General features: G+C 41.6%; 1 protein-coding gene across 6 annotated transcripts in view; it reads left to right on the top strand.

The window, feature by feature from the left end:
* Window positions 1–20,418, top strand: part of ZNF618 (zinc finger protein 618) — a 2,057,359-nt gene that overhangs the window by 511,573 nt on the left and 1,525,368 nt on the right. For all 6 annotated transcript variants that reach the window (XM_069609870.1, XM_069609868.1, XM_069609871.1 and 3 more), the window contains one exon: window positions 5,297–5,374. In XM_069609870.1, coding sequence (XP_069465971.1) covers window positions 5,297–5,374 — 78 coding nt within the window. The remainder of the gene's footprint in view (window positions 1–5,296; window positions 5,375–20,418) is intronic.

The raw sequence follows: 20,418 nt of genomic DNA, 5'->3' as shown, positions 1-20,418 counted from the left end.
AGGTTCGACTGAGAATGAGATATTTCCAAAGGCCTCTCAGGACTCAATGGTCCCAATTTTCAGGAAGGATGTCAGACCATCTTCAGGTTCTAAGCAGAGTAGGACAAGACATTCTGTGGTGGACATGCCAGGAAAGCATTCTGAAGGGAGAACCTTTTTGGCAACAATGGTCAGAGATAATTGTAGTGATGACACCTCACTCATGGGGTGGGGAGCCCACACCAACGATCTGACAATCAGCGGTTGTTGGTCTCCATCGGATTCCAAAGTACACATCAATCTTTTGGAGCTGAGGGCAATTTGAAGGCCTTCCTGCCCTCTGTACAGGAAAAGAATGCCCTGATAATGATGGGCAACACAGTGGCCATGTACTACCTCACAAGAGAGGAGGTGTAGGGTCACTACCGCTGTGCAGCAGAAGCAATGCAGCTCTGGTTCTGGGCAATTTAAGAAGGAATCTTCATATCAGCGGTTCACCTAGCCGGAGAGGAGAACACACTTGCGGACGCTCTGAACAGGCAGAGCACAGTCTCCCACGAGTGGGAACTAGCTCAGCAAGTCGTTCAAGAGATCTTCACCCTTTGGGGAACCACTCAAGTGGATCTGTTTGCGACCAGTGTCAACCGGAAGTGCGAACTGTACTGCTCCAGGGAATTTCCCCCAAGAGGCGCCCTAGGGGACGCATTCATGCTGGACTGGGATTTTCCACTCCTGGGAGCATTTCCTCCAGTCCCGTCATTCCTAAAGCCATCAGGAGGTTGCGAAAGTTCGGGAAAGCCATGATCCTAATTGCTCCAGATTGGCCAGGAGAACATGGTACCCAGACCTTCTGGACATGTCCATCTGCCCTCCAATACAACTGCCACAAAGAGAGGACCTTTTCTCACAAGAGGATGCTCGGGTTCTCCATCCAGGGGTCAAGACATTCAACCTTCACGCATGGTTTTTGAGAGGTTGAGAAATAAGGATTGGGACCGCCCGAACGACATAATGGCAATCTTGGTTTCGGCCAGAAGGTCAGCACCAAATTCCTTATACCGCTGCCGTTGGAAAGAATTCTGCAGCTAGTGCAGGGATAGGAATGTGTACACTTTTACATGCAGTACACCTGTGATGTTCTCATTCTTGTTACACCTGGCCAATCTGGGGCTCCAGGTTGGCACAATTAAAGGGTATCCAGCAGTGCCATCTATGTGCAAGTTCCCCTGTGAAGTGTTATCTTTCTTCTAGATTCCACTGGTTATACAGTTTTTGAAAGGATTGACAAATATTTATCCTCCGGTCCCGGATATCAACCTAGTTCTGAAATTCCTAATGTGTGCCCCATTTGAGCCTATCCACTCCTGTCCTTTAAGATTGTTAACTTTAAAGACCATACTTTTAGTGGCTCTTGCATCAGCCCGTAGGGTGAGTGAACTTCAAGCCTTGTCCTGCAAGTCTCCTTACATAGTCTTCTTTAAGTCCTTAAGGTTAAACCTACCTTTCGACCAGAAATTGTGTCCGAGTTTCATTTAACTCAAAAGATCACTCTACCTTCATTCCATCCCCCACCTCATCCTGCAAAGGAAGAGGAGAGCCTACACAGACTTGACCCAGAACGTGCACATATCTTCTACATTTCAAGCATGGCTAAATGAAGACAATACTATCAACTTTTTGATGGTTACACAGGCCATAAATTTGGCATGGCGGTCTCGAATCAAACCTTATCTAGGGGGACCATCCTAGGAATCTCTTAATACTACAGATTAGCAGGAAAGGATCCTTCTGTAGGTCTCGGAGCACATTTGACAAGGGGCATAACTACTTCCTCTGCATTACAGAGGGGAATGCCAATTCATGATATTTGTGTGTCAGCAACGTGGTCCTCAGTCCACACTTTCACCAAGCATTATAGCCTGGTCTCTTCCTCCAACCGGGAAGGCATTTTTGAGAAGGCAGTGTTACATTCTGTACACACAGACCAATAACGAACTCCTACATTCTAATTTGAAACTGTACATTCTGACTCCCTCCTCCAAAAATGCAAATACTGCTTTGAGAGTCTATCATAAAATGAGGAATACGTGGGAGGACACAATCCATTTGAATAACAAGTGACTTGCCTGTGGTAACGCTCTTTCAACTGGATGTTCCTCCCACATATTCCTCATCGCCCCTCCCAGCCTACCCTGAAGTACAATTTCCATGTTATTGCAGTTTACGCTCTTTCAGGGAGAGTAATGGTTGCGCGTAGGATAAACCAATACATGTAAAAACGGAACTGAAGCCAACGTTGCTGCACGCGCTATATACCATCCATGACGTTGACACTGAGACGGAGGCCCTCGAGGGACATTGAGTCGACAGGCATCGACGCTCAGCGCCCGCTGCTAAAAACAATTCTGAAGAAGCTAAAGCTGGATATGGAAATATCATAGGATGAGTAATACTTGGAAGGAACATCCAGTTGAAAGAACGTTCCAATGGGTAAGTATGTTTTTCTTCTAAAGTAAGCAATTGTGTGAACGTCCCAAACATCAGTGTATTGAATCATCAGTGAAGATACTGATGCACCAAAGTCGACTATTCTGAATACTACACTTGTTTTTGTGCACTGACGTGTACCAATGCTGAACTTTCAAGTGACGTCTAATTTTTCAAACTGTTCAACAGAAGCAGCGATAAGACTGGGGCAGCAAAGTAACATGTTGGTGAAAGAAGAAGCCTGGCATAGTGAGTATGCTATGGAGTTACCTCAGGGGCCTCACCCCTACATTTTTACCAAGGAGGCATCCACAAGTAGAGGCAGCGAGAGCTAGAAGAAGTAGCCATGCTAATAACGGGTTCTCAGTTGACCAATGGGCATGCAAGTCTGGGAGAATTGCAAATAATTGATGATCAAAGCATCATCACTCCTAATGAGTCTTCTATTGAACAACATTATTGCAGGTTGGAAGATAGAGTATGACATCACCAGCATCGAATCGCAAATTACCTGAATGACAAGCAGACATCGTTCCGCAATGTCAGACACTAGAACTATTGAATGAAGATGGAGGAGTCCAGGAAACGTTACAGCCCTGGAGAAACTGGTGCAGACTTGTGGATCAGAATCACAAATGACTGGACATTGTGGCTGAAAGTGTCACACGGGTTCAACATGTTGAAAAAGTAGAACCAGGTCAAATGTTGACGGCTGAAGGTTGAATATGTTAGTGGCAAAGGTTTGATACCAAATGGAACCATAATTCTTCTCATGAATGGCAGCTGCGTGCATCGAAAAGAGATGTTAGAACTCAATGTGAGCTTTGCTTTGATAACCATGACTGAGGGGCATAGCATGCATTGGCCTGTAGAGATATTAAATGTATTTAAAGTTCAAGATCAAATGTGATTGCTTTTCTATTGTCCGCTATCATTTCCTGTAGTTTCAGAACTATTCCCATATGTACAAAGATCTTTGGACATTAAGAAAGAACTATACATGATCCAAGCAACCTTTCATTAAAAAAAAGAAACCTTTGATTTTGCACTTTGAACTGTGACCTTATGTATCATATTAAACTTAATGTGACATTCAGCTAAGATATTGAAATTGGTTGAACCATGTAGATGGCTGCAACAGACTACCAACAGGCAACATTAAGTTTTATACTCACATTTGTATTCTGCTGGTGATCATGTGGTCCCAAACGCCTCAAACTTTAAGGGATTTTATAATACAAATGTGGCCTTGAACCAATAAAATGGGAGAGGTCTTGTGTTGAAAAAATAACTTTAGAAATAAAGGTACAACATCCTTTCATCGCGTAATGAAATGACGCTTGGTTTTTCTCCATGGATATTTCAACGAGAAAATCCATCGAATTTTTTAGGGGGGTTACAAAAAAATAAAAATATATATATGGTGTGGGTGTTCGGGAATAGATACAAAATTAAAGGGAATGGGGGGTTGGGTGGCAACCCCCCAAAAATAATTGTAAACAAATTTCAATGAGTTTTCTCGTTGAAATATCTGCGAAGAAAAACCCAGTGAAATTGCATCCCGCAATGAAATGACATGGAACCAAAATACATTATTTCAATGCCATACTTCATAATTACTTCATAATACCAATGTGCAATGCCCATCTTGAATATGTGTTGTGGAGTACACAGACCACCTTCACAAATACATCCATGTTGTGCATCTATACCTAGGCCAAACAATATCAGGCACTGGACATTACACATTTTAATGCAGCTCTTAGCATTGGAAAATGCAATTGTTTGAAGAACTGGCTTTCCCTATAATGTCAAATATGCAAGCCATAGTGTACCATTATGGGAAACCTTGTTATAGAATCATCAGATGAAAAGTGCATACGGTTAATTTTATCAAGAGAAACTGAAATGCAAGAATAAAAGTGGGAGTAGTCTTTCGGCCTCCGTTCTACTTTAAGTAAATTGGGATACAAAAGCCTGGAAACTGCTGCGGGGGACAAAACTTTGGAATTCCTCCCATATGTACCGTTCCTTGCCTCACACAGCTCGAATGCACACAAAGAACATAGATAATGTGTTCTTTCAATTTAACTCGGGCCGGCTCCTGAGATTATATCAACGCACCCTACTCCAGATGCCATATACTGGGTCCAGAATCTTACTTTCAGAAGGTATCTGTAACTGAAGTTATCATCCATCAAAGTAAAAATGCATTTGCCTATGAAAGGTTAACAGATGGGGTCACTGACATTTAGATGTATGGAACCAGCCATCTATCTTGGATTAGTTAAGGTTAAATAATCATTGAAAATATGCACATCAAATGTTTTCTATTTTGGAAAGGTGGTGACTTGGAAAGGGAATATTTAGGCCATGCATCATCTCTACCCACCTGGGTAGAAAAGCTGCAATTGTACACACAGGAAATTGGTGCAGTTGAAATTTATATGAAAATATATGCACTTATAAAAACTAAACTTAGTGGTGCATCACAAGGAAATACCCAATTGGTTCCATGTTTGTACAGTTTATGGAAAAAGATAACCTCTATCAAAATCTTAAAAGCAAATATAATTTACAGAAAGACTATTGCTGGGCAATATACATACAAAGTGCAGAAGAAAAAAAACCCTGCATCTTCCTTTATCAATCATTGGCACATGAATGATCACTAACATAATGAAGTATGGCACTGGTGAATTATCAAAATGTACAATTCTAAGGAATACCAATGCTGGAGAACTTTTCATACATGTATGTAACTTTCCCTTAACTGTTAAATCTTCATATGTGTAATCTATTAATGTTTTATACTTCTCTTACTATACAGGTTCATATGAGTGTGGAATTTGTGGAAAGAAGTACAAATATTACAACTGTTTCCAGACCCATGTGCGAGCACATAGAGGTATTGCTTGTTGTAATAATTTGTACAGATTGATGCATTGAAATGTTAGTGATAAATGTACTGTTGTCGGAGTCAGAGCAATTTACATAAGATGAGTCTAAAAAACGAATGTTTATAATGTGTTTGCTATGAGTCTACTTTTTTCCATGGGTTGTCTTAGGCTGGTGTTAGAGTTAGCTGGAAAAGTCACAAATAAACCATTCACTTGTTTCATGTATACTCGTGGTTACATATATTGATGTCAAATTGGTCCTCCATCTGAGGTGGTTGGGGGCCTCTAAGCAGCTACACAGTTTAGTATTATCTAACAATGCTTAAAGGTCACACTTCAGACTGTTCTCTAAAACACAAATGTACAGAGAGGGATGTTTATTTGTAAGCAATTGTATTTTAAGATAAATCAAAATGGGATGCTTATCATCACAGAAATATTTAGGGGCTGAAGTCTTAGCGCCCTGATACCAGAGAGAAATCAGTTCTAATCATATTCTAATGGAGACTAATTGTCACAGTCACTAGCACTAATCCATCCTTTCACCCTGTGGTCCTCGGGAAGGGAACAAGCATTTTTATTTGCTTTCTCCATGCGAGGAAAAACATACACTGGTGAGCCTAGGCACTTCTTCTTGCTGGAGAAACCTGCAAGAGACGACACTCAGAAATGACTACCAGAATTTCATCTGACCGTTCAGCATAATATTTGATAAGCCCACCTGGTGTGAAGCTACAGGTGTCTTCCGTCCAGCAGGTCCTGCAGCATCTCGCATCGCAGTGAATGTCTACATGGAAAGCTATTAGCCAGCAGACTACCTAAGGAGACAGTTGCATGGGGAAAGCGGGGAATGATCCTCACTCAGATCTTATAAAAGGCCCTCTACTGTACTGCTCTAATAAACCCAGGAGTGAAAGTGGGCTGACAAGGAACAAGTGTGGGGAAATGAAAACGAGGGAAGTGCAAGCTTGCTGTGGGAGGCAAACTAACTCCTAGTTTGCACCTGCTGCTAAGTCAGTGCCAAACCCAGGCCTGACGGGGAGAAAAAACAATGGAGAAGTTGGAGGGATAGGGGTCTGAACAGGAGAGATTGGCAGAGGAAAAGTTATCACAAAAGGAGATGGTCCAAAAGCGAGAAAGTCTCAGCATAGCTCAGAGTATTCCGAGCATGATCCAGAGTGCAAGCGTCATTGCCAAGCGATGCTTATTTTATTTATTTATTTATTTTCATTCTTATAATGTGCTGCATGTCCGTAGGCCTCAGGGTGCACAAAAAACAGAGACCTAGACAGGACAACAAGAGAGCCAGCAGGATCTGAAAGGGGTCATAAGGATTACTCCATGTTAAAAAGGTAGGTTTTTATGGCTTTTTTTAAATAGGAGGTAGTTTTTGATTTGTCGTAGCCCTGCCGGCAGAGCATTCCAAAGTAGAGGGCCCTGAACGTCAAGTGTGGTGGCTCCAAATTTTGCAGTCTTAAATCTGGGGGAAGCAAGGACCGTGGCAGAGGATGAACGAAGATTTCTTTCATTGCTCTTGATGTTGATGCGTTCAGACAAGTAGATGGGACTGCTGAAAGAGAGGCATTTATGTGTCGTAGTGAGCATTTTATGTGTAATGCGATGTTTGACTGGTAGCCAATGAAGCTTCTTCCTGAAGATGGAGATATGGGAGCGACGAGATCAAGTGAAGATGGTCTGCACAGCATTGTTCTGGGCCACTTGTAAGGATTGGATATTTGCGGCAGTAGTACCAGACAATAGGCTTTTGCAATAGTCCAGTCTGGAGTTTATCAACACCGTGGATAGAAGAGCACAGTTTTCGGCTGTTAGAAATGGACGGATGTAATTGATTTGCTTATTGATCAGTCCGCAGCTAAACCTGATGTAAGAGACATGCGGCTTCATGGATAATTCGTCGTCTAAAACAACTCCCAGAGTTTTTACCTTCCTCTGGACTGTGATGATGTTGCCTGCAATAAGGATAGAATCGTAGTTGGCTCTAGGTGTGGAAACAACCTTTGCTAGGCTCTGCTGTTTTCCAAGCATACTAATAGGGTTCACATGTTGCAAGATCACAGGAGCTGTAGGGGTTTAGCCAGCACCCCAATTGTTGAGTAGAAAGGGAGAGTTTTTCTCCTGGTTATCTTGCTTCAGTAGTTCAAAGGATGGTTCTAACACAGTGGTTATTGCAATACAGTTTTCATTTTTATTTGTGCTAGTGCTGAGTTGTTTTAACATTCAGTTGGTTATGCATTTAGTACATTTAGGACTAACAGGAGCCGCTACGGACCAGCACGTCGGACAAGCTCAATAGGGCCCAACAGGAGCCACTGTCTCGACAGGACAGCCACGCATCACCACGGACCAGGACCTTACAGGGGGCTACAGACAGTACACAATAGCCTTGATAAAGACCCATGGGTCGAAACATGTGTCAGCTGACAAACGAGGGACACAATTGTCCCTAAATGTACTAAATGCATAACCAACTGAATGTTAAAACAACTCAGCACTAGCACAAATAAAAGCGAAAACTGTATTGCAGTAACCAATGTGTTAGAACCATTCTTTGGCCTGCAATAAGGAAGTTGGAGTAATCGGTATCTAGTTTGCTCCAGGTGTTCTTGGAGGATACTATCATTAGTTCGGTTTTATTGTTGTTTAAGGCTAGAGAGATACAAGCCATCCAATCCTGGATGGCTTTGTAGATGTTATTGATGGCCTCAACATCATTTCTGTACTGACCACTAAGCTGTATGACCACCTGTGTGTCGTCTGCGTAGTTGGTATACTGAACACCAAGTTTGTTTAAGAGGTCCAAGAGAGGGTGAATGTACAAATTAAAAAGCAGTGGCGACAGGCAGGAGTCTTGTGGGACACCACAGGTTTGAGAGATAGGAGTGGAGTGGTGACTCCCTACACAAACCCTAACCATGTGAGGGCCCAGAAAGGAGGTGATCCAGTTAGATGCCATTGAGGAACAATTTGCGACCTCTCCGAGCCATGTCACTAGTAAGCTGTGATCTACCAGATCAAAGGCTGCAGAGAGGTCAAGCAGCATCAGTAGTACGGCTTGATTCTTGTCAGCAATGCTCGTCAGTGTGGACTTGAGGTGGAGCATGGCTGTTTCAGTACCATGTCGAGCCCTGTAACCCGACTGTCGAGTGCCGAGGATCTTGTGTTCTTAAACATGAGCCTGGAGTTGTTTGTAGGCCAGTTTGTCCAGTATCTTCAGTATAAAAACCATGTTGATTATTGGCCTATAATTATCCGTATTGGTGGGATCTACATTTTCTTTTTTCAGCAAGGGTGTTATCCAAGCTTATTTTAGCACATCTGGTACCACACCTTTGTCTAAAGATATTTTTATCAACTTGGTGATCCAGGGTACTAGCAAGTCAGTTTATCTTTGAAAATGTTTGTGGGACAATCGTCACCAGGGCAGGAAGTAGATTTAAGATCTTGTATGACCTTGAGCACTTCCTTTTCAGAATAGTGGGAACATGAGAATTGGGGTATTTTATCTTCATTGTTATTGAGGTGCTTGGCATTTTTTGTGGGCAGTGGTTGTGTTACGCTGCTAAGGGCTTTATTGATTTTGTCTTTATGAGAGTCAATTTTCGAAAGGAAAGCATCGTGGATGTCTTGACACCATTTGGAGTCTTTAGTTAAGTTATTGGAAGGTGGAGGCTGGTCCTGAAAATCAGATAGGATTTTAAACAGTTCACCAACATTGGATTTAGCACTTAGAATTCTTTTATTGTAATGTGTGGCTTTGGCATTAGTGATAAGTTTCTTGTATTCATGGGTGGATTTTTTGTAGGCATGTAGTGTGTTGTTATGGTCCTTTCTCCAGGATCTTTCCAGAGCCCTTTTGTTTTGTCTGGCCCTAACAATGTAATCTGAGAACCAGGTGTTTTTTGTAGTTTCAGACTTGATGGATTTAATTTTCATAGGTGCTAATTCATTCACAGCTTGTTTGTTAGAGAGAGTCAAGTGGTTAACTAAGGCGGAGGAGTTCGCTAAGTTAGTTATAGGTTGAAGCTTGGATGCTACTAGGGATGAGAATTTAGGAGATGTAATGTTTTTCAAATTACGAGTTAGTTTTCGCAGGCGCGGGTTGGTGTTGAGTTTATGTGGAGGACCTGGTAGTGAGGTTTTAGAGAGTGATTAGATCATATACATGGTGTAACCAAGAAGTCTTAAATAATAGCATTTTTTGAAATAAGCCAGTCAAGTGCGTGTCCGCTCTTTAAGTGTGGACAAGGGGGTGCTGGGCAAGGAAGCCAAGTGGGACACTGAGCTTGCGATTGAGTCTAGCGGAAAGAGGGAGGCAGCAGGTGGCTGGAAGTTGTGGGTACGTTGCCCAAATACACCACTGTAAAGTTAAAGTTGTTTGGGAAGTGTTTCCAGTCTCACTGCGCCAGCACAAAATGAAATAGACACTGCTTAGGTTGCAGATTTATTTGATTGAACGTAGTACAGCCTGACACGTGTTTGGAGCAATCCTTGCTCTTCCTCTGAGGCGAATACATGAAAATTAAAATAAAATTCCAAAGAAAACAACCATAATGTTGATCAATTAAAAAGTTAAAGGATTTGTGATGAATGGAAAATTACCAGAAAGGTATTTTATGAACCAAAAAAGATATAAATTAGAAAAGATATTTTTCAATTTGGGTGAAACATTAGAAATAAAACAGATAATCTACCCAATTATGTCCACAGGGGCAGCGGAGGCTGTATACCAACCCAATTAGGGATGAATTCCATATTGGTAGCACAGTTTAAATAAAGACACATTTATATTTGGCCAACATTCCAAAATAAATCAAGTAAATCAAATTGATCAAATGCGTACATGTAAGCGCATTGCATGTCATCATGAAGATTGGGATTAGTACAGAAAAGATTTTTAAAAATATAAGAAATGTTACTGACCGTGTTGCATAGTAGTTTCAAAAACCACCCAGGAGGCCATGCAGTAAACTCATGGTTCAAAGGAGAGACAAAATAAGGGGGCAGGGAGATTGAAAAAGGAAAGGAGGCAAGAGAAAGACAAACCAGCAATAAAACGTTAGTCACACAATAGCAATTAGATTGCTCAGCGTTGTATTGTAAATGTGTGATACATAGAGATATTCAGATCAATAGTAAGATGAGTTGAAATACCTTGGGGTGATTGTATTCTTGAGCATGGGATCGTGCGTGCTTGGGTTGTACTGTAAGGTACAATATTAGGTTAGAAAATGGTCTGTGCCGGTGATCATAGTAAATAACAGCATTGCATTGCTTTAAAAAAATCACCATTATATAGGTTTAACATATGTTCAGAGCATCCGTTTATATATCTTCGCAATTGCGGAAAGTAACAAGTTAATGATCCGACTGAAGATGTATCATGCGATATGTTTTGAAAAAGACGTTCCGGTGAGACAGAAACATGAAGGAAAGAAAGTAAACAAATACATTTATACCTGGTGTACTGACCGCTTATCTTCTGTCACTGTAAATAGCTAATTCTAATGTGAGGCGATGTATTGAACGGGATCCCAGGGACCGGGAAGATTTACTTACCCTGTTGGTCCACAAAGAACTTGTCTGTTCCCCACGCATGCGCCGATTGAAATTAGTGGAAACGTAATGGCCGACCGAGGCTGCCCTCAGATCTGCCATCTTGAAAGGTGTTTGTAGACCATTGGGTGATGGAAAAGAGCATGTAATATGATTTGTGCTAAAGTATGATTGTGTAAAAAATGTGCCTTGCACGTAAACCCATTGATATATATAATTGAGAATTAATAAAACCTGATTTTAGTGATAATGCACACAAATTCTTTTAAAAAAAGGTAATTTAGCATCCCAAAGTTAACGGGTAATAAATATATGTATACCAACTCAAACCTGTGATTAATTGTTAATCAAATTAAATGACTACCAAAATAATGTCTATTATTTGATTAGGAAAATATCCCAGCTTGTAAAGCTGATATTTTGTGTTAACCAAATGACAGAAAAGGAGCTGGTCAGACTCTGTGTATGCATACCACTTTGTTAAAGCCCTCTTTTCAAGGGACGTGGATGTCTTCTTCTCCTCGCCTTCTCATCCAACATGTACCCATATTGTATCAAAATCGTACGTGATTTTGGCTTTGTGTGTGCGTGGTAACGCCAAGATAGACACAGGCACAGATACAGTTGTATACATACTCAGGCTGGAAGGAAGTATGAAGGGAAAAATTGTTAGAGGCACAAAGTTGATGATCAATTTTGTGCAGTGTTGATAAATTATAGAAACACAGCAAGTTCATGGTCCATATTAAGGCCGACAAAAACTGTTCTATATTGGCAAATAAGTCTAGCTTCCAGACGATGGAGTATCAAAGTTAAGATGCCACCTCTCGGAGGCAAGGTCATTTTTGTGAGGCCCACAAATCTGATATTTTGTTTAAGATCAAGTTGGTGAAATTTCTGCCAATGCGAAGTCAAAGGAAATTTGGCGTCTTGACTCGCAATGGTCGACAAATGTTCCCTGATTCGGGTCTTGAGAGGCCCGATTGTACTGCCTATATATTTCTTTCCACATACACAGATAATGCAGTAAACCGTGTATTTAGTATTACAATTGATACAAGATTCAATCCGATGTGTTTGTCCAGGGTTTAACAGTACATTATTAGTTTCTAGTGCATATGGACACATGGAGCAGCTACTGCATTTGTTGTAACCTTTAAATTTGTCTTGGTTAAGCCAGGTTGATTTGCGGTCTTGATTAGGCATGAATGAGGGGCTGAGTACGGTTTTCAAAGTAATTCCTTTGCTGAAAGTAAAGTTGGGGAAAGGATCAATCCAGTTACTGATGTCCGTATCCAAATGTAATAAGTGCCAATGTCTTTTCATAATAGCATGGAGTACGTGACTATCCGAATTGTATCTGGTTATAAGTCGAATCTTGTCAGGACCTTGTCTAGTGTTTGCTTGTTTTGGACGTAGTAAGGTTTCTCTCTCGTAATTGCTGACTTGACGGGCTGTGTCAGCAATTTTTTTGGCATTATGTCCTCTTTGGAGGAATCTGGTCTGAATTAGTTTGCTTTCTAGATTGAATTCCTGTAAGGATGAGCAGTTCCGTCGTGCTCAAATTAGTTCTCCCTTCGGATGTTTGAAATGACATGTTTCTTATGGCAGCTTTCAGCATGTAAAATTGAATTCACTGAGGTGGTTCTTCTGAAAGTTTTGGTTGTAAAACCACAGTCCGTATTGCAGATGGTGAGATCTAAGAAGTCTATAGCACTAGGACTGGAGAGATAGGTGAATTGGATACCCCATTTGTTGGGATTCAGTAAATTAACAAATGCAAGAAGTTGTTCTGTGTTACCTGACCAAAGCATAAAGACGTCATCTAATATAGCGTTTCCAAAGATGAATATATGAATTGAATGCATGTGCAGAGAAAACAAATTCTTGCTCGAAGTTATGCATAAAGATGTTAGCTATTGCTGGAGCAAAGCTCGCACCCATGGCGATGCCAATAAGTTGCTTATAGTATGTGTCATTGAAGAGGAACACGTTATTTTGAAGTGCGAACATGATGAATTGTTTGGGCATTTCGATATGTGCGTAATATGACACAGAAGTTTGGCGAAAAATAAAGTCCCCACTTTGAATGGCCATGTCATGTTTAATCGATGTGTATAATGATTTAACATCTAAAGTAACCATTAGCAAATTTGTCTGGAAGGGTAAATCATTCAAAATTTGTAAGACATGCATTGTGTCTCTGATATATGCGAGGTGGTTAGCATTGCAGGTAACAGACATTGATTAATGTATAAAGCAAGGGGCTCCAAAACACCTCTTCTTCCACTGACAATTGGTCTGTCTTCAGGTATGTTGGTATACTCTTTATGTAACTTGGGCAGAAAATGGATTGATGGCATGATGGGTCCATCCAAAATTAGGAATTGTCTCTCTGTGTCTGATAGTACTCCTTTCTTATGCCACTCAGAAATCATTTTATTTATCTCTACATTGATTTGGTTGATTGGGTTAGAGGTTAACTTTAGATGACAACCAACCTGGTTAAGGTGAGAAAGGCCCATAGAGATATAGTCTCCCTTATTAATCACAACTATGTTTCCGCCTTTATCAGCTTCCTTGATAAGGTCATGATTTTGTGCCAATTCCTTGAGAGCTGTCCGCTCTGTTTGATTTAGATTCTGTTTCTTATTGCTTGACTTGGGTAAGGTTTTATGTTTATCAATTGTTAGGTGTATGTCCTTGATGACTGCTTGATAGAAGGTATTGATAATGTTATCTTGAGCAAATACTGGTGTGAATTTAGATTTGGAACTAAGTTCTTTGATGGACACATTTTTTTGGTCTATGTCAAACTCATTTAGAATATTCGAAATGCACGATTCTGACTGTATATCTGCATCTTCTAATGACATCAAGATATGAGTATTGAGCATGGTTTGTAGCGTGATCTCGGATTGAACCGGTGTGGGTACCTTAGGTTTGTAAGTCTTGATCTGAGTAGCAAAGAATTTTTTAAGCTTTAGTTTGCGAATGAACTTAAAAATATCTAGTTGGATATCCACAAAATTATTGAGCCCAGATGGTGCAAAAGATAAACCTTTATTCAGTGCGGCATGTTCAGCAGGAGAGATGATGCTTACTTAAGTTACAAACAAGATTCAGCGGTTCTGATTCATCAATTGTTGTTGATGATAGGCTCTTGTGAACCTGCGTGGTGCGACATGGACATTTCTGCCGATGTTCCCCCAGGTGCCCCTTGTGGTGTGTTTGGGGATGTCATATTGGTGACGACTGGTGTTTGGAAGCGTACTTTTTTTGTTGGCGTTGGCAAGTAATGCTTGCCGATTCCCCTTTTTGTAACGCTTGGTTTGCTCTAAAAAAGCATTCGGGACGATTGGAGGTCGTGGTATGTTTTCATCTTCGGTTTGATCTTCGCTTATCTCATTATCAGTGAAGTTGGATACACCCCGTTCGCTCGCCGCAGTGGCTGGTGCTGAGCTCTCTGTTTCACTGTCTGGATCCAAGCTAGCTGCGTATGATGCTATGCTGCTAGAGATAGATCTAGACACTTGATCATATTTGGGTTGATAGGTGTATACCCTGTTGTTTCTGTAGTCTCGATCATCTCTTGAGAATTTTCTAGATTTGCGAAGCTTGACTTCATCTTGATGTTTCCTTAAGATGTTGTAAAGGGTCTGGTAATTTTTATCTACAGTAGCACTGGGGGCATCGAAAAGATTAATTTCTTCTTTCAGCTTGTCAATCTCTATGACAATACGCGTGTGTTCTCGTGTAGCATGCTCAATTAAGAGCTTCATCATGTTGTTGGAACTGGTTTCCAAATTGGTTTCCCATTCAGAAATTAGGTCGATGTCTGACAGGTCCTCAAAATCAGGTAAAATCACGATTCTGATTCCCCTTGGGATTTTCTTTTCATGTAAATAATGGCTGAGTGTGGTTTTCTCCCAGAATTTGTTAATTTCTTTGATGCTGACCTTTTCAAGTTTGACAAAAAGGGAACGTAGATCCGATGTTTTGCAGTGAGACTGGAAACGCTCCCCAAACAACTCTCACTCTATAAGTGCCACTCCGCCGCCTTTGCCCTGAGAGCGGTCTGCTCTAAAGAGAGTGTATTCATCTGGGGTTCAGAGAGTTGCGTGAGTAGACAAGTTGGAATTGAGCTATGTTTCAGTAATACCGAAAAAGTCAGGGTTGCAATCATTGACATGGTCTGCAATTTCGACGCCATGTTTGTAGAGAGATCGAGTATTGCGCAAGGAAAGGGACAGTACTAACAAAGGCGCAATGTTAGAGGCAGTTTCACTAGTAGCGCGCGCTGTTGTGTCTAGGCACATGGTTAAGTATAGTACACACCTCACTAAGTTCACTGAAAGTGTGTTAAGAGAATAGGACTTACTAGTAAAGTTGTTTGACGCACAGTCAAAGTTTAAGGAGAGCGCAGGAGCCTAGCAGAGAGAAGGAGCCAGCAACCCGACGAGCTGCGGCGATGACCGGTGAAGACCGGCTCGTCCCAGAAGCGCCGGCGCTGAAGCGCCTGGACTTCCAAAATATACCTAGTGAAGCTGGGAAATGTAGTCTAACAGGGCTACAGCATAGGCTGGGAAATGTAGTCTAACAGGGCTACAGCACAGGCACACTATGCACAAGTACAAACACCCAAAATAGCAGCCGTATGTGAGAGTTCTTTGCTCTCTGACAAGCACACCACAGTAGGCAAAGAAAACAGCACTAGCTTCAAATATTTTAAAGTGAGTAGAACCGACTACTAGTGCGCTTAGTCCTGGCAGATAGGTAGGCGAGTTGCGCAGCTGGAACCTTGAGGTTCTACTCCCAACCCAAAATAAATATCAAAGACTGGCAGGTTGGTTCTAGTTGCTCGCGCTCGCCTTACAGTTGTAAATAAATTGATCACAAGGAAAGGTTTCATCTTGATTGCTTGATAAAACAAGTGCCAGTCTTTCTAATGCTTCAAATTTTGACTGCTCTTAAATATCCAATATGAACGTTTACCCTTCCTGCAAGGGCTACTTATTGATCCATGCTAGCTGAACTGCCACTTTGGTGTGGTGAACAAGCCTAGATTACTGCCTGTATTTGCTGTGTGTCCCCCTCTTTTCCCATCTTTCATAGATATTCTATCCCTTCTCTCCATATCTATTCCTCCAGAAACTGTTTGTTGTTCGTGCCTCTACAGTACTTTCCTTCCTTTCTTGACTTTTCTGGGAATCTTTTGTGGACCTACCAATTGGCATAATTAAGGGAGCAAATGTTGCTGGCTCCCATTCTTCTGGTCCATATCCCTTCAATTCAATGAGATATTGTAACTGACCATTGCTGCCTCTGGAATCCAGAATATTCTTTACCTTATTAACTTTCCCTATTGAGGGTGGAGGTGAAACCTGGGCTGATTTTTAGTAAAACATGGAATACTGGGTGAGCATGGCAATTCTTCAGCAACTCCAATTTCATGGCCACAGTATTTTCCTATTTCAGAATTTCAAATGGCCTTAACAAAATGGTGTGTGAATTTCTTACAAAACCCTGCAATATGTAGGTACTTTGTAAACAACCATACTCTTTACCCCACTGTATACTTTGGAGCCTGTGACCTCTTCCTATCCGCAAATGGTTTATAACACAATTTTGACTGTCTTTAATGTACTCTTAATTTCTGCAGTGTCTCACGTTATGTTTGTAAGTGTGCTTTAGTCTTTGTTACTGCATGGATACTAAATATCCCAGGGAATAACATGTTGTGAAACCCATACGTGCTAAGGAATGCCGAGAATATAAAAGAACTGTGCGCTAAATTATAAATCACAAATTCCTCTAATTCTGCCAAATTATTCTGAAACTGGGTCACACAATATCTTAAACAATTACTCCATGATGGCTCCTGTCTCCATTTTTGTCCATCTGACTATTTGTATTTATTTGTATTTGTATTTATTTTATTTATATAGCGCAGGCCAGGCCCAAGGGCAACCAGGCGCATATCTTAGTCAAACAGTTACATAATATTTACAAGTAAGGGAACAGTACATTACATATAATCACAATAGTCCCGACCGATTGCAACAAGTAAACAGTAGGCGTTACAGATCAGACATAGATCATCAGTGCAAGTAGGGTCCCAGCTGGCCCATTCAATAAAGAGGAGCAATTGTTAGTAGGGAGTGACTAACCAGAGCTTGGCTTTGTGTTTGAATTGGTTGAATGAAGGTAGGGTTCTGATCAGAAGTGGTACGGTGTTCCAGAGCTTGGCTGCCAGGACAGGGAAGCTGGTGCCTCCAGCAGATTGAAGCTTAAATCTGGGGATCGCAAGACCTTGGTTTTGTACAGATCTGAGTGCTCGTGCTGGTGTATAATGAGTCAAGCGCGAGGCTAGGTATGAGGGAGCTTGGTGGTTGATGCATTTGTAGGTGAGGGCCAGTGCTTTCAAGGAGATCCTTTGGGCGACTGAGAGCCAGTTGAGGTTCTTTCTGGTTCCTGAGATGTGGGCAGATCGAGGGATGTTAAGGGCTGCTCTAATGGCATTATTTTGGGTCGTCTGGAGTTTATTAAGATTACCCTGGTTGGTGCCCTGTACAGTGCATTACAGTAGTCCAATTTGGACATGACCAAGGTCCTGGCCAAGGAGATGCAATTCTGGGCCGTGAGGAAAGGGCGGCAGGCTGAGATCAATTTGCAGGTGTAAGCAGACGCGGAGGCCACTGCATTGGTTTCTCTAGTGAGTGTCAAGGAAGCGTCCAAGTATATGCCCAGAGTTTTGGTGTCTTTGGATACTTTAATCAGATTGCCGTCAATGTTGAAGGAGTCGAACAGGTGACTTAGTTTGTTAAGTCTCTGTTGAGTGCCTAAGATGAGAAGCTCAGTCTTGTCATCGTTGAGGCACAGTTCATGCTGGGCCATCCATGCCTGTATGACAAGGTAAATGTCATTAAGGGCTTTGGAATCAGTAAAGTAGTCACCAGTGATGGGTATGAATATCTGGGTGTCATCAGCGTAGTTAGTGTAGTGACACCCAGATAATCAAGCATGTCAAATAAAGGTTTGGTGAAGACATTGTAAAGAGTTGGGGAGACGCAAGAACCCTGCGGGACTCCACACGGGACTGGTGTGGGATCGGCGGATGCGGTAGGAGAGAAAACTCTCATGTGCCTATTGTCAAGGAATGACCTGATCCAATTGGATGCATTGTCAGAGAAGTGGGCCGCTGACTTCAGATGCCTGCAAAGTATTTGGTGATTGACCAAATCAAAGGCAGCTGATAGATCCAGTAGTAGTAAAAGGGCCAGTTTACCGTTGTCTTTAAGGTCATCAATTTGAGTTTTGAGATCGAGTAAAGCTGTTTCAGTCCCATGCTTAGGTCTGAAGCCGGATTGTCTTGAGCCAAGGAGTTTATTAGTTTCTAAGTAATTCTGAATCTGCAAGTAAATTGCTCTGTCGAGTATTTTAAGTAGGAACGGTACGGTGGTAATAGGTCTATAGTTAGTTGGTATTTCAGGGTCTACTGTCTGTTTTTTTAGGAGGGGTATAACCCACGCGTCCTTTAAGTTGTTGGGTACCGTACCTGTTAGGAAGGAGGAGTTAATGAAGGCAGTTATAAAGGGAGCAAGGTCGTGTGCTGCTTCCTTGATGATGGGTGCTGGACAGGAGTCGCCTTGGCAGTTGGAAGGTTTTAGATTGCGAATGATGTTTTCGACCTCAAGGATGGTGAGTGGGGCGAAACTAAAAGGGGTGTGAGTAAATGGGGCCGTTGGAATATGGGAGGGTTTGGTGAGGGGGTTGGAGAGTAGGGTATTTTGTTTGGCGTTAATTTTAGATTGCAAAGTGGTAATTTTGGTGAGGAGGGCGTTTTGGATGTTATTGCACCATTTGCTGTCTTTAGTGCAGGTGTCGGGCGCCGGGGATGGTGATTCCAATTCTTTAAGGATTTTAAATAATTCCTAAGTGTTGGATTCCGCTTGAACGATGCGTTGGTTATAGGTCTCCTTTTTGGCTTGTAGGATCGCTTCTTTGTAGTTATGGGTAGTAATGATGAGGCGATCTTTGTTAAGGTCACAAGGGTGACTCTTCCAAAGTGATTCAGCCTTACGTTTTTCTTTGCGTAGAATTCTTAGCTCCGGTGTGAACCAAGAGTTCAGGTGGGCCTGGTGGGCCTGCGTGGTAACTGGTGGACTGGTCATAAGAAATAGTCTTGCTCACGGCTGACCAGAGTTTGAAAAGTAAGTGCCTGCATCACATGTAAGTAACCTGATTAACGCCTGTATAAATCTCTAGCTAGTCCCAATGCAGATAACAGGTTTTTTTATGCTTCACAAAATGTGCTAATTTAGTTAGGGAATCTACTACCACCAGAATATAAGTAAAGCACTCAGTTTCTGGCCATTGTACCACAAAGTCCCTCAATATCCCTTGACAAGGGAGTCATAGGTGTAGGAAAGGACAGAATTTGCCATCAGGTGCCAGTATACTTTTCTTAGCATTGACACATTCTATATCTGATTTCACATAGTTCACTATTGGTTTCCTGCATCTCTGGCCAACTTGAGGTCTGTGTTAAGAATTCTATTGTTTTTCTAATGCATTGGTGTCCTACCTGGCAGATACCATGACAATACTATAGTGTCAACGCTTTACATGTTGTGCTTGGTAAGAATACTGTTTTCAAAATACCCTCTACCACAGTCCTGTAAAGTGGTTCGATTTTAATCCACTAATCCTTTCCTATATCTCTGTCTCTCCCCACTGTACATTCCCAAATTGTCTTGTTTAGCTGTCAATGAAACATGTTTGAAATCAGGTAATATCTTTAGTTCAGTTCCCTGTATTGTTTCTTCAGCACGTGAGATATGTGACAATGCATCCGTCTTTCCATTGCTAGGTCTACAAAACACCTCCAAGTGGAAAGTTTGCACACTTCATTGTTCTTAGAAAGCTCAGATTTTTGTAATCTGCCAAACCAATATGGGCCTCTCTGGTCGTTGCAAACAATGCTGGTAATGTTCGAAAACTGTTGTAATGGCCAAAGGCTCAGTCTCAAATAGTGTCATTCTTTTTTGTACTACTTAATGATGTAGATCAAAATGTTTTTGTGCGATGCTCCTCTATTTCCTTATTGCCTACCCTCCCTCCCCCAGGAAAATATCGCCCCAATAGGTGCACCAGAGATGTACATCTCTACCACAAATGTTTGTGTTACTTCTGGATGTCTGAGGACCGGTGCTGGGTTAAACACTGTCTTGAGTAATCAGAAAGCTCCCTTTGTTTTGGTTCCCAATTGAAGGTCACCATCATCTTCGATAACAACTTATTAATAGGTAAAACTATTGCTGAAAAATGCTGTATCAATCTCCTATAAAAGAAATCTCTGATTTTGCTTGACACAGGTGAATGTGGGACAATTTAGGACCTCTTCTTGCCTGGTTTTGTCCATAGTAATACCCTGTGTTGAGATATCAGACCCCCAAATAGTGTCCAGTCAGTCCCG

This window comes from Ambystoma mexicanum, chromosome 8 (assembly GCF_040938575.1).
Source record: "Ambystoma mexicanum isolate Mex_15411 chromosome 8, UKY_AmexF1_1, whole genome shotgun sequence".
NCBI classification, from domain to species: domain Eukaryota; kingdom Metazoa; phylum Chordata; class Amphibia; order Caudata; family Ambystomatidae; genus Ambystoma; species Ambystoma mexicanum.
Note: the sequence above shows the minus strand (reverse complement) of the source record. Positions and strands in the feature narration are given on the sequence as shown.